The following is a 10978-nucleotide window of genomic DNA, read 5'->3' as shown; positions in this document are numbered from 1 at the left end:
TGGGGATTGGTCCTGCTTTGAGCCGGGGGTTGGACTAGATGACCTCCTGAGGTCCTTTCCAACCCTGATATTCTATGATTCTATAATCAAATCTTAGTGCCATTAATTCTTAAGACACTCAATCAAGAGCTACGTTAGCTGCAGCTATCACATTTTGCTACACTTAAGACCACAAGAGATTTTACAAGGATAAATCATTGCACAAAGAGAACCACTAACAGTTCAGACAGCCCAAGTATCCTGATACAGGATAAACAATCCATCACTTCTTTTGTGCATTTATTTACACCAATGCAAAGTCAGCGTAAATCATTACCATTTTGTTTTACTAGCCTTTTCCATACCCTTTCTATCAGTATGAATGACTACTACCCAAAGTGCTGGGCAATGGACAATCCAGTCCAATACTTTTCATTTTAAATCACAAAAGGCTATTTCAAATTATTTGTTAAAAGCATCCAGGGTATATTTCTGTACTGTCAAAGCCCCTATTTCTTTTCAAGGACAAGTCCCATTACATTTAATTAAGTAGAGCAATCATTCTATGTCTTTACTGCTTATTTTAAATGTGAACATTTTTAAGGATAAAATCACCTAAAAAGGAAGAAATCCCTTGGGAATCTTCAGAGGATTAAAAAAAATAATTTATTTTTGCTTTTAGTGCAAAGGATAAGCTTCCATCAATAAAAAATTATTAAAAATTTCAAACAAGCAGAATAAAAAAAGATATTGTACAATAGTCATGGAATAAACCAAAGATTACGTCTAAGAATGCATGCAAAGAGCAGAAAGATGCAGCAGGAAGAGAGGTTTAATATCACGCAAGCCCAAACAATGTTCCTGCATGTGTTTTGTATCAAGGAATGAACAGGTTGATCAAAGTTTAGGCCTGCCTATATACTTCCCAATTATCTCTTTCAGACTCCGATTTACTTCACTTTCAAGCATGACCAGTGCTCTCATTTTATTTGCAAATTATCATGGCAGCATCAGTAGCAACTCCATACTTATGGATGCAACTAGACATCCATTATGAATCCTACGTTCAAGTCCCCATCTCCCACCTTTTGACTGGACTACTGGATTTGAATAGTGGTACAAAAGTGTTTGGTTTTGTTTGGTTCTCTTAAAAGAGATTTTGGTACATTCAGGACTTACAACACTAAGTACAAAATTAACCTGGGTTTTCAAGATATTCCTAGGCAACATAATGGCAGTGTGTTATTAAATTTCTGTCTAAATTTTCTTCACAGAATGATGGTTTGAAAACTTCAAGTTTCACATATTGGAGCACTTCAGCACTGCTGAAGCTGCCTGTTTGGAAGCCTAGTCACAGAGGCAACCTAGAAGAGGTACCCTCTAGCTCTGCACTTCAGTGATGCCAAATCCAAGTATTCAAATCATAGGTCATGATTTGGGGGAGGTCTAGGTTGGATATTAGGAAACACTATTTCACTAAGAGGGTAGTGAAGCACTGGAATGAGTTAACAAGGGAGGTGGTGGAATCTCCATCCTTAGAGGTTTTTAAGGCCCGGCTTGACAAAGCCCTGGCTGGGATAATTTAGTTGGGGTTGGACTAGATGACCTCCTGGGTCTCTTCCAACCGTAATCTTCTGTGATTCTGTGATGACCCCAAAATCATGATTGGCTTTAAAAATAAGACATGTAGAGTTTTTGTTTTTGTTTTCCTTCTCGCTTTCGCACTTTTAGGGGGTTGTGCTTTCAAGCTTATCTCCACAACCATGAAGGCTAGATTTTTTTATTTTTTTTTAATAAAAGCTGAGATTCTAGCATATTCATGTAACTCTAAAGCAGAGGTGGGCAAACTACGGCCTGCAAGCCACATCCAGCCCGTGGGACTGTCCTGCCCAGCCCTTGAGCTCCCAGCTGGGGAGGTTAGCCCCCGTCCCCTGCAGCCTCAGCTCACCATGCCACCAGCACTGTGGGCAGCGGGGCTGCAAGAGCCACTGAGTATAGTGTATTAAATTACTCCCCATATGAACGTGCTACTTACGGAGCACCAGGAGTGGCAGTCGTAAGTAGTACACCATTAGTAGCACACTCCTGTGGGGAGCAATTTCCTAGTGTAATAGATTGCTCCCCGTAGGAATGTTCTACTTACAGTGTATTACTTACGGCTACTAGTCCTGGTGCTCTGAGGAGCATGGTAAGGGGGTGGGGATGTGGCTAGCGGTTGGCGCAGTCAGGGGATAGGGAGCAGGGGGGGATGGATATGGGATGGGGTCCCGGGAGGGGGCAGTCAGGGTGCAAGGAGCAGGGGGGCTTGGATGGATCAGAGGTTCTGAAGGGGCAGTCAGGGGGCAGGAAGTGGGAGGGGGCAGATAGAGGGCTGAGGCCAGGCTGTTTGGGGAGGCACTGCCTTCCCTACCTGGGTGTGTCCCTCCATACAGTTTCGGAATCCCGATGTGGCCCTCAGGCCAAAAAGTTTACCCACCCCTGCTCAAAGGCTTTGAGAAAGCAACCCAATATCATGAAACTCATGATAAAAATCACAAGAGTTGGAGACCCTGGCAAAGAACCCTGGTATTATGATTCATTATTTGTACTGCAGTAGCACCTAGGAGTCCCAATCATAGACAAGGTCCCCGGCATGCTTGGTGTGTACAAACAGAACAACTTCAAGTCCCAGTTCTAAAAAGCTTATGAGTAGGGCCATACCAAATTCATGGTCCATTTTGGTCAATTTCACAGCTGGTGGGTTTTAAAATTAGTCAATTTCATGTTTTCAGCTCTTTACATCTGAAATTTCACGTTGTAACCATGGGGGTCCCTCCAAACCCAAAAGGTGAACAGGGTGAAAGAGTCGCAAGGTTATTGTAGGAAAGTTGTGGGATTACCACATTTACTTCTGCCCTGCTGCTGGCAGAGGCACTGTCTTCAGAGCTGGGAAGCCAGAGAGGAAGGCTGCTGGCCAGGCATCCCACTCTAAAGCCAATGCCACAGCCACTGCCAAAGTGAAAGTCATCTGATATGTGGGGGTGGGTTACTATATATCCAGTGATCCTGGCAGTCCCATGCCAGTGCGGGGAAGTGACAGCTCACCTTGAGCCGCGGATAGTACCGGATTTACCAGAAGGTGCGGGGCGGTGACAGAAGGAGGATTTACCAGAAGGAGCGGGGAGGTGACAGCTCACCTCAAGCACGGACAGTACCAGATTTACCAGGAGCCCCATAACACTCACTTCCTCCCCTCTCACAGTGCTGCAGAAGTGAAGGCTGTGAGAGCAAGCCTTGGACCAGCAGGGATCCAGCATGGGAGCTGAGAACCCAAGAGGCCCTGGGAGCTGTAGTTCCTTGGCCAGCTTCCTGCCTATAGAACCGGCCCTGGAGCAGGGAAGGAACTACATTTCCCAGCATTCCTTCAGCAGCTATCAACAGGAAAGGGAGTGGGAAGGAGTGGGGAAGCTGAGACCGCATGCACTGCAGCTTGCCGTGAATGGGGAGCTGGCTGCTAGAAGGGGGTGGCACTGTGAATGGGGAACAAGTATGCCCAAAAAGTAGAAGGCTTTGGCCCAGATATCACCCTCAGAAGACTTCCCCATAGTGGATTAGGGATGATGGTGTGACCTCACCTGGCAGTCCCCAAAGAAGGAATTGGGTGGACTAAATGGACAGTGCACCTCTCTCTATCTGAAGCCTAGCAAGGGAGTTACGTAGATCCCACCAGAAGTTAAAATGATAACTAAGGGAGGGAAGGCTCTACTAGAGGACTTAGGCAGCTTTAGATACAGTACCAGGCACACTGGAGGATTTCCACATCTGAGCCACAGAAGCAGAAATTGGCTTTTCCTTTCCAGATTTATCTAATATTCAGAAAGGGAATCTAGCACCTGCCTTCCAGATTGGAACACTCTCAAAATTCAGGAGTGCTCAAGCTCAGTTTGGGCAGCTGGTACTTCATTTCTCCCAAATCAAATATGCTGATCCACTGTAACTTCCTGTAGAAAAAGTAGGATAAAATTGAGCAACAAATGCTGGTATCTCCCCAGTGCTAACTAGGACTGGAATTGCTATTTTCAACAGCCATTACCCTTTTTTAAGTTTTGTTTGTTTAAAAGGAAGACAGTAACTTTGCATTGGCAAGTTCCCCAGAGTGGAACAAAAGAATAACAAAGGCACCTCAACTTTTCCTTGTTTATGTAGGACAGTCTTATAATATGGATCCAGCTATCCTCCAATCACACAAGCTGCAAATTGTTCCACTTTATTGCAGTTCTGTAACCATGTGGGAACCAGTCCTGTCTGTGTTCTGTGCACATCCAAAATTCCTACTGAATTCAGAAGTGCCTTGCTTTTGTGATCATACTACCCGATATTTTCAGCCATTGTAAGCAAAGCAGGTTTACATTTAGTAATTGGGTGGGAAGCCTCTCAGAAAAAGTTTGGTTCTGTAGGAGGTGTTGCTTATTCACTAGGAAATGTGAGACCTTCCTGTTACAATAGTAAACCAGTGCAACATAGAATGCACTTTGTTCCTAGAGTCTAGAATGGGGTCCTCTACTTCTATACACAGCCCATTAAAGATAATGAAAAGACTCCAACTCACTTCAACAGGCTTTGGACAGAACTGGTTATACATAGGGTAACTCCACTGTCTTCACAGGGTCCTGGTCCCACAGCAGAGAGGGCCCATGTGAGCTTGTTGCAGAGCTGCTGCTCAAGCATGGGAACCTCCTGGCCACCCCAGCCTTGAAAATCATTCAGACTGCACTTTCTGCATGACTATGTGCTAGCTGAGGGATGCATGGGAATCAGTGGCCTCTGCTGCAGGTGATGGGCATCTCAGGTACTTAATGACATGCCTTAGAGGAGGGAAGCACTTAAGTGCAGAGTCTACAGCTGCCTAAGGCCAGTGCTGAGGATTTAGAATCCCTAGTGCTGCCGTTGCAAGGTTCAAGCTGCAGCTGTTTAAGGCTGACCTAAGGCAGTTGCCCCCATGGCTACAGCCAGAGAAGCTGCAGGTGGCTCTGTGACTACTGGGGACCATCAAACTAGAGCAGATAAAGAAACTGGAATTAATCTCAAGGAACAGAGTTCACCAGTAGGAAAGAAATGTCAAGGGAAGCAGGCAAAGAAGAAGCAGGTCAGGCTTGTAGCAGGAGAAGCGCCCCAGCTGGTTGGGGAGCATGTCCAAAATAGAAAGGAAACAAGCATGGGGAGACATGGTGGTGATCAGGTAGTAGACTAGCATGTAGATGGGAGCAGAGAGAGAAAGGCTGGTGTCTTCAGATTCCCAAGGGCTAAGTCCTCACTTTGGGGAAATGGTGTTTGCAAGTGACTTGCTCAAATGGCAAGACAGATGCTGAGGGAAAGATTTGTCAGAATTGATCGGGTATCTGCTGGCTTTGGAACTTTGAGCTGAAACTAGGACAACATACTCTGACTGGTGACATAGAGTGATACTGGAGACATGGCTACAGAAGGGCTGAATAAGGAAGGAGATAAATCCGTGGGGAGTTTCCCTGGTCACTATGAAAGTTCTACTCATTGTGGACACTGGTAAACCCACATGGATGTACAGCTCAATGAGAAAAACTGGAGGCTGAGGGAGCTGTGTATGGCAATGCATATCGTCATGTAGAGGTGTGTGACCAATGAAGAGTGTCTCAGATTCAGTACTGGATATACTATGGCACCGCCACACCAGTCCCACACTCTGATCCCACAATGACTACATAGGGGCCCACCAGGGCTGGTGCAACCATTTAGGCGACAGGGTGCTAGGATTTGGGGGGCAGCATTTTCTTCGGCAGCGACCGCAGCGGCCGGATCTTCGGCTGCCCAGCTCTCCGCCAGCATTTAGGCGGAGGGAGCTGGGGCAGGGGAGCGCGAGGAGGGGCCACCTGCAGCGAGTAAGGGGTGGGGGAGCGGCCCATAGGGGAACTCCCTGCCCCACCTCCTCCCCGAGCATGCTGTGGCTGCTTCACTTCTCCCACCTCCCAGGCTTGCAGTGCCAATCATCTTAGGCACCACAACCCTGGGAGATGGGATAAGTGAAGCAGTGATGGCGTGCTCGGGATGCACGTGCGGAGCAGGAGTGAGCTGGGGCAGAGGTGGTGCCTCAGGGCAGAGAGTGGGAGCTGCTACCGGGGGAGTGCCTCAGAGCGGGGGCGTGGCGGGGCAGAAGGTGGAAGTTTCGCCTAGGGCACAAAATATCCTTGCACCAGCCCTGGGGCCCACAAATATGTTTGGTGTCAGAGCCCATACAAGGTTAATATGACCTTGGCCACAGAGCTTCCTGCAGCTGAGGGAGAGCCCAGAAGTGGGTCTGAGCAGCCCCTGAAGGAGAAGGGGAAGTCTGGTCCCTTCCCGTCCTCAGCCAGGACTAGCAGCAGCTGGAACTCAGGGCAGGAACCCAAGCTTCCATGGGAGAGATCAAATTTCATGGTCCATACCACATTTTTCACAACTGTGACTTTGGTAGGGCCTTACTTATGATCTAAGCCCCCTTATCATTATCTCCTGCCCACCACCATGTCCGCTGCAGATTTCTCTCTCTCACAGGTCATGTCCATCCTGTTGCTTCCCATTCAAGTTGGAAACATCCATAAACTCAGTGGGTAACAAATACTGTTTAATTTTAAGATATTCATGTTTACACATAATTTCTGGATGTGACAGGGGACCACAAAGTGGGAGGGTGCAAGGGAGACTCGGTTGCCACAGTGCCTGGGTGCACATACTGAGGGTATACAAGAGCCTGGTGAGTCCAGAGAGGCTGGGGTACAGTGCGGGTGCGCAGGAAACAAGGCAGGCCCCCGCAAAATGGGGCGGATACACGGGCGTTTGGGGGCAAGTACTGAGGCTTCCGGGAACCAGGGCAGTGACGGTGGGTGCAGCTCCGCCCGGGGCACCCAGCCCCAGCTCACAAACCAGGCCTCACCTTCCAGGAAACCGAAGATCCCGCCCCACACGGTGGGTCTCCCGGGGAGACAAAACGGCCGTAGCGCTTGAGCGGCCACGTCTCGGCGCTACTGAGCGGACACGCTGTCCCGGCGCCGCGCGCCTGCTCGGGAACGAAACACGGGAGTGTCTCCGCCGGCTCAGAGGTAGAGACTGAAAGCTTCCGACCCAGCCACACACGGCCGCCCTCGTCCGCAGCCGCCATTGCAGCTATAACGCCGACAACGACTGCGCCACGCGACAGCACCCGGCCGCCAACCAGGAGGTGAGACGTCGACGGCAGCCAATGGGATGGCGTCCGCTCTTTCCCGCTCGAGCCTTCCCTGGCCAATGCCGACTGACCCGGCGCAAAGCCCTAAAGCGCGCGTGGGGAGAGGCCGAGAGACCGCACCCTGCTGCTGGGGCAGAGGTGGCAGCGTGCCCGTCATTCAAAGTTCCCCGTCCACTCCCTCATCCCAGTTAGCCCCATTCCCTGGCTTCATCGGTTCCCTACATCAGCTCAGCACCTCCCCTTCCTCGGACCCTGTCAATCCCCCATCACCTCTACCAAATCCTTTATTCCACTTGAAGGCTCTCAAGTCCTCCCCTCCTCCAATTTCCCTCAGTCCCTCTGCTCCACAGACTCCTCTCAAGGCCACCCCCAATCTCCCTAATAAAAGTCCTCAGAGTGTGAATGTAACCCACACACCTTCGGGGGGTGGTATGTCCCATCTAGTGGCACTGAGACCACTTATCAAGCAAACTTTTGTCTTCTGGAACGAACTCAAAGTATTCCCCAATGCACTGAATACAGTTCTGCTTCTCCTTTATGAGATGACAGTCTCCATTAAGCAACTGATTTTTGTAAGTCCGTTGCAAGGTTTCACAGTATCTTTATATCCACAGGTGGCCCGAAATGTTTGGGAATTGTTAGGAAAAGTAATGGGACTAATCGTTGCTGTAATTTCAAGCAAAAAATATCAGCTGCTACCTTTTTGGCTAATGATTTGTGTGGCTGTTAGCAAAGTGTAAAGCATGAAACATAAAAAAAAACACTAAAGTATTGACTTGGCCCTGTTTTTTGACAGTCTGCCATGAGTTTGGCACTCATGGTTGTAAACCATTCCAGACAGTGTGACAGGTGCTTTATAAGGTAAAATGTTGTAGTTTTTATTTTAGGTCCAGATTGTGCTCTTGCCTGAGTGTTCAAGGGAGAGAATGGGCACAAAGGTCCTCTTTTCCTTCTTTACCTCTCTGAGACAGAAACCAGACATAATGAGAGTCTTTGCACTCCAAAATTAAAATGATAGACTTTTACACTCATTTTGTATTCACTTTGCACAGGTCTAATTGACTACACAAGGTTCAGAGGAATGAAAAATCAGGCCCAGTAAGCATAAGGACTATGCCAAGATTATGTTTCCAGTATCAACTACACAAAAATGAGGAGGTTTGTTAAACAGAAATTAAAGGGTACAATGCCAAAAGTGAAATCTCTGCAAGCTACGTGGAATCTTTTTAAAGATACCATAACAGAGGCTCAACTTAAATGTATACTGCAAATTAAAAAACATAGTAAGAGAAACAAAAAAGAGCCACTGTGGCTAAACAACAAAATCAAAGAAGCAATGAGAGGCAAAAAGGCATCCTTTAAAAAGTGCAAGTTAAATCTTAGTGAGGAAAATAGAAAAGAGCATAAACACTGGCAAATGATGTGTAAAAATACAATTAGGAAGGCCAAAAAAGAATTTGAACAACAGATAGCCAAAAACTTAAAAAGAAATAGCTTTTTTTTTTTTTAAGTACATCAGAAGCAGGAAGTCTGCTAAACAACCAGTGGGGCCACTAGACAATCGAGGTGCTAAAGAAGCACTTCAGGATGGTAAGGCCATTGCAGAGAAACTAAATGAATTCTTTGCATCGGTCTTCATGGCTAAGGATGTGAGGGAGATTCACAAACCTGAGCCATTCTTTTTAGGTGACAGATCTGAGGAACTGTCACAGATTGAGGTATCATTAGAGGAGGTTTTGGAACAAATTGATAAATTAAACAGCAATAAGTCACCAGGACCCAGATGGTATTCACCCAAGAGTTCTGAAGTAATTCAAATGTGAAATTGCAGAACTACTAACTGTAGTCTGTAACCTCCCATTTAAATCAGCTTCTGTACCAGATGACTGGAGGATAGCTAATGTGATGCCAATTTTTAAAAAGGGCTCCAGAGTTGATCCTGGCAATTACAGGCTTGTAAGCCTGAGTTCAGTACTGGGCAAACTGGTTGAAACTATAATAAAGAACAATATTGTTAGACATATAGATGAAAATCATTTATTGAGGAAGAGTCAACATGGTTTTAGTAAAGGGAAATTATGCCTTGTCAATCTACTAGAATTCTTTGAGAGGGTCAACAAGCATGAGGACCAAGGGGATCCAGTGGATATAGTGTATTTAGATTTTCAGAAAGCTTTTGACAAGGTCCCTCACCAAAGGCTCTTACACAAAGTAAGCTGCCACAGGATAAGAGGGAAGGTTTTCTCATGGATTGGTAAGTGGTTAAAAGATAGGAAACAAAGGGTAGGTATAAATGGTCAGTATTCAGAGGTAAATAGTGGTGTCCCCCGCGGGTCTGTTCTGGAACCAATCCTATTCAACATATTCATAAATGATGTGGAAAAAGACGTAAACAGTGAGGCGGCAAAATTTGCATATGATACAAAAATACAGACTGCCTGGGTCTTAACTACAAAAGGCTCTCTCAAAACTGGGCCACAAAATGGCAGATGAAATATAATGTTGATAAATGCAAAGAAATGCACATTGGAAAGCATAATCCCAACTATACATATAAAATGATGGGGTCTAAAATAGCTGTTACCACTCAAGAAAGAGATCTTAGAATCATAGATTATTATTATGGTTAGAAGGGACCTCAGGAGGTCATCTAGTCCGACCCCATGCTCAAAGCAGGACCAATCCCCAAATAGGTCCCCTCAAGGATTGAACTCACGACCCTAGGTTAGTAGGCCAATGCGCAAACCACTGAGTTATCTTGGAGTCACTGTGGATAGTTCTCCCAAAACATCCACTCAATGTGCAGCAGCAGTCAAAAAAGAGAACAGAATACTGGGAATAATTAAGAAAGGGATAGATAATAGGACAGAAAATATCATGTAAATCCATGGTACACCCACATCCTGAATACTGTGTGCAGATGTGGTCACCCCATCTCAAAAAAGATATATTGGAATTGGAAAAGGTTCAGAAAAGGGCAACAAAAATTATTAGGGGAATGGGCTTCCATATGAGGAGAGATTAATAAGACTGGGACTTTTCAGCTTGGAACAGAAACAGCTAAGGGGAGATATGATTGAGGTCTATTAAAATCATGACTGGTGTAGAGAAAGTAGATAAGGAACTGTTGTTTACGACTTCTCATAACACAAGAACTAGGGGTCACCAAATGAAATTAATAGGCAGCAGGTTTAAAACAAATAAAAGGAAGTATTTCTTTATACAACACACAGTCAACCTGTGGAACTCCTTGCCAGGGGATATTGTGAAGGCCAAGACCATATCAGAGTTCAAAAAAGAACTAGATACATTCATGGAGGATAGGTCCATCAATGGCTATTAGCCAGGATGGGGAGGACTGGTGTCCCTAGCCTCTGTTTGCCAGAAGCTGGGAATGAGCGACAGGGGATGGATCACTTGATGATTACCTGTTCTGTTCATTCCTTCTGGGGCACGTGGCACTGGCCACTGTTGGAAGACAGGATACTGGACTAGATTGACCTTTGGTCTGACCCAATAGAGCCATTCTTATGTTCTTGTGGCAGAGCTGGCCAGGTATAGAGGAGCATTGTCTCCAAGGATATCACAGCACCCACACTGTGCCCTGGGACCAGTGAGAAGCATTTTGAACTGATTCAGAAACTATGGCTTCTGGAGCTTAGGCTGAGGCTGTAGCTATAAATCACAATCCAGCCCTTATTGTTTGTTTATGTTAATCTATGTGAAATGTGGAACCTACAGATCTTAAGGATTTGTTGGAAGCTTTTTTCAGTTACAGTTCTC

General features: G+C 46.2%; 1 protein-coding gene across 1 annotated transcript in view; it reads right to left on the bottom strand.

Moving 5' to 3' along the window:
• The window catches only part of REC114 (REC114 meiotic recombination protein), a 96676-nt gene extending 89537 nt beyond the window's left edge, over positions 1-7139 (bottom strand). The window contains exon 1 of the mRNA XM_075069493.1: positions 6905-7139. Coding sequence (XP_074925594.1) covers positions 6905-7129 — 225 coding nt within the window. The 5' untranslated portion in view covers positions 7130-7139. The remainder of the gene's footprint in view (positions 1-6904) is intronic.
• Positions 7140-10978: the final 3839 nt, after the last annotated feature.

This window comes from Chelonoidis abingdonii, chromosome 9 (assembly GCF_003597395.2).
Source record: "Chelonoidis abingdonii isolate Lonesome George chromosome 9, CheloAbing_2.0, whole genome shotgun sequence".
Classification (NCBI taxonomy): domain Eukaryota; kingdom Metazoa; phylum Chordata; order Testudines; family Testudinidae; genus Chelonoidis; species Chelonoidis abingdonii.
The sequence above is the reverse complement of the archived record's forward strand: the minus strand, read 5'-3'. Positions and strand labels throughout refer to the sequence as shown.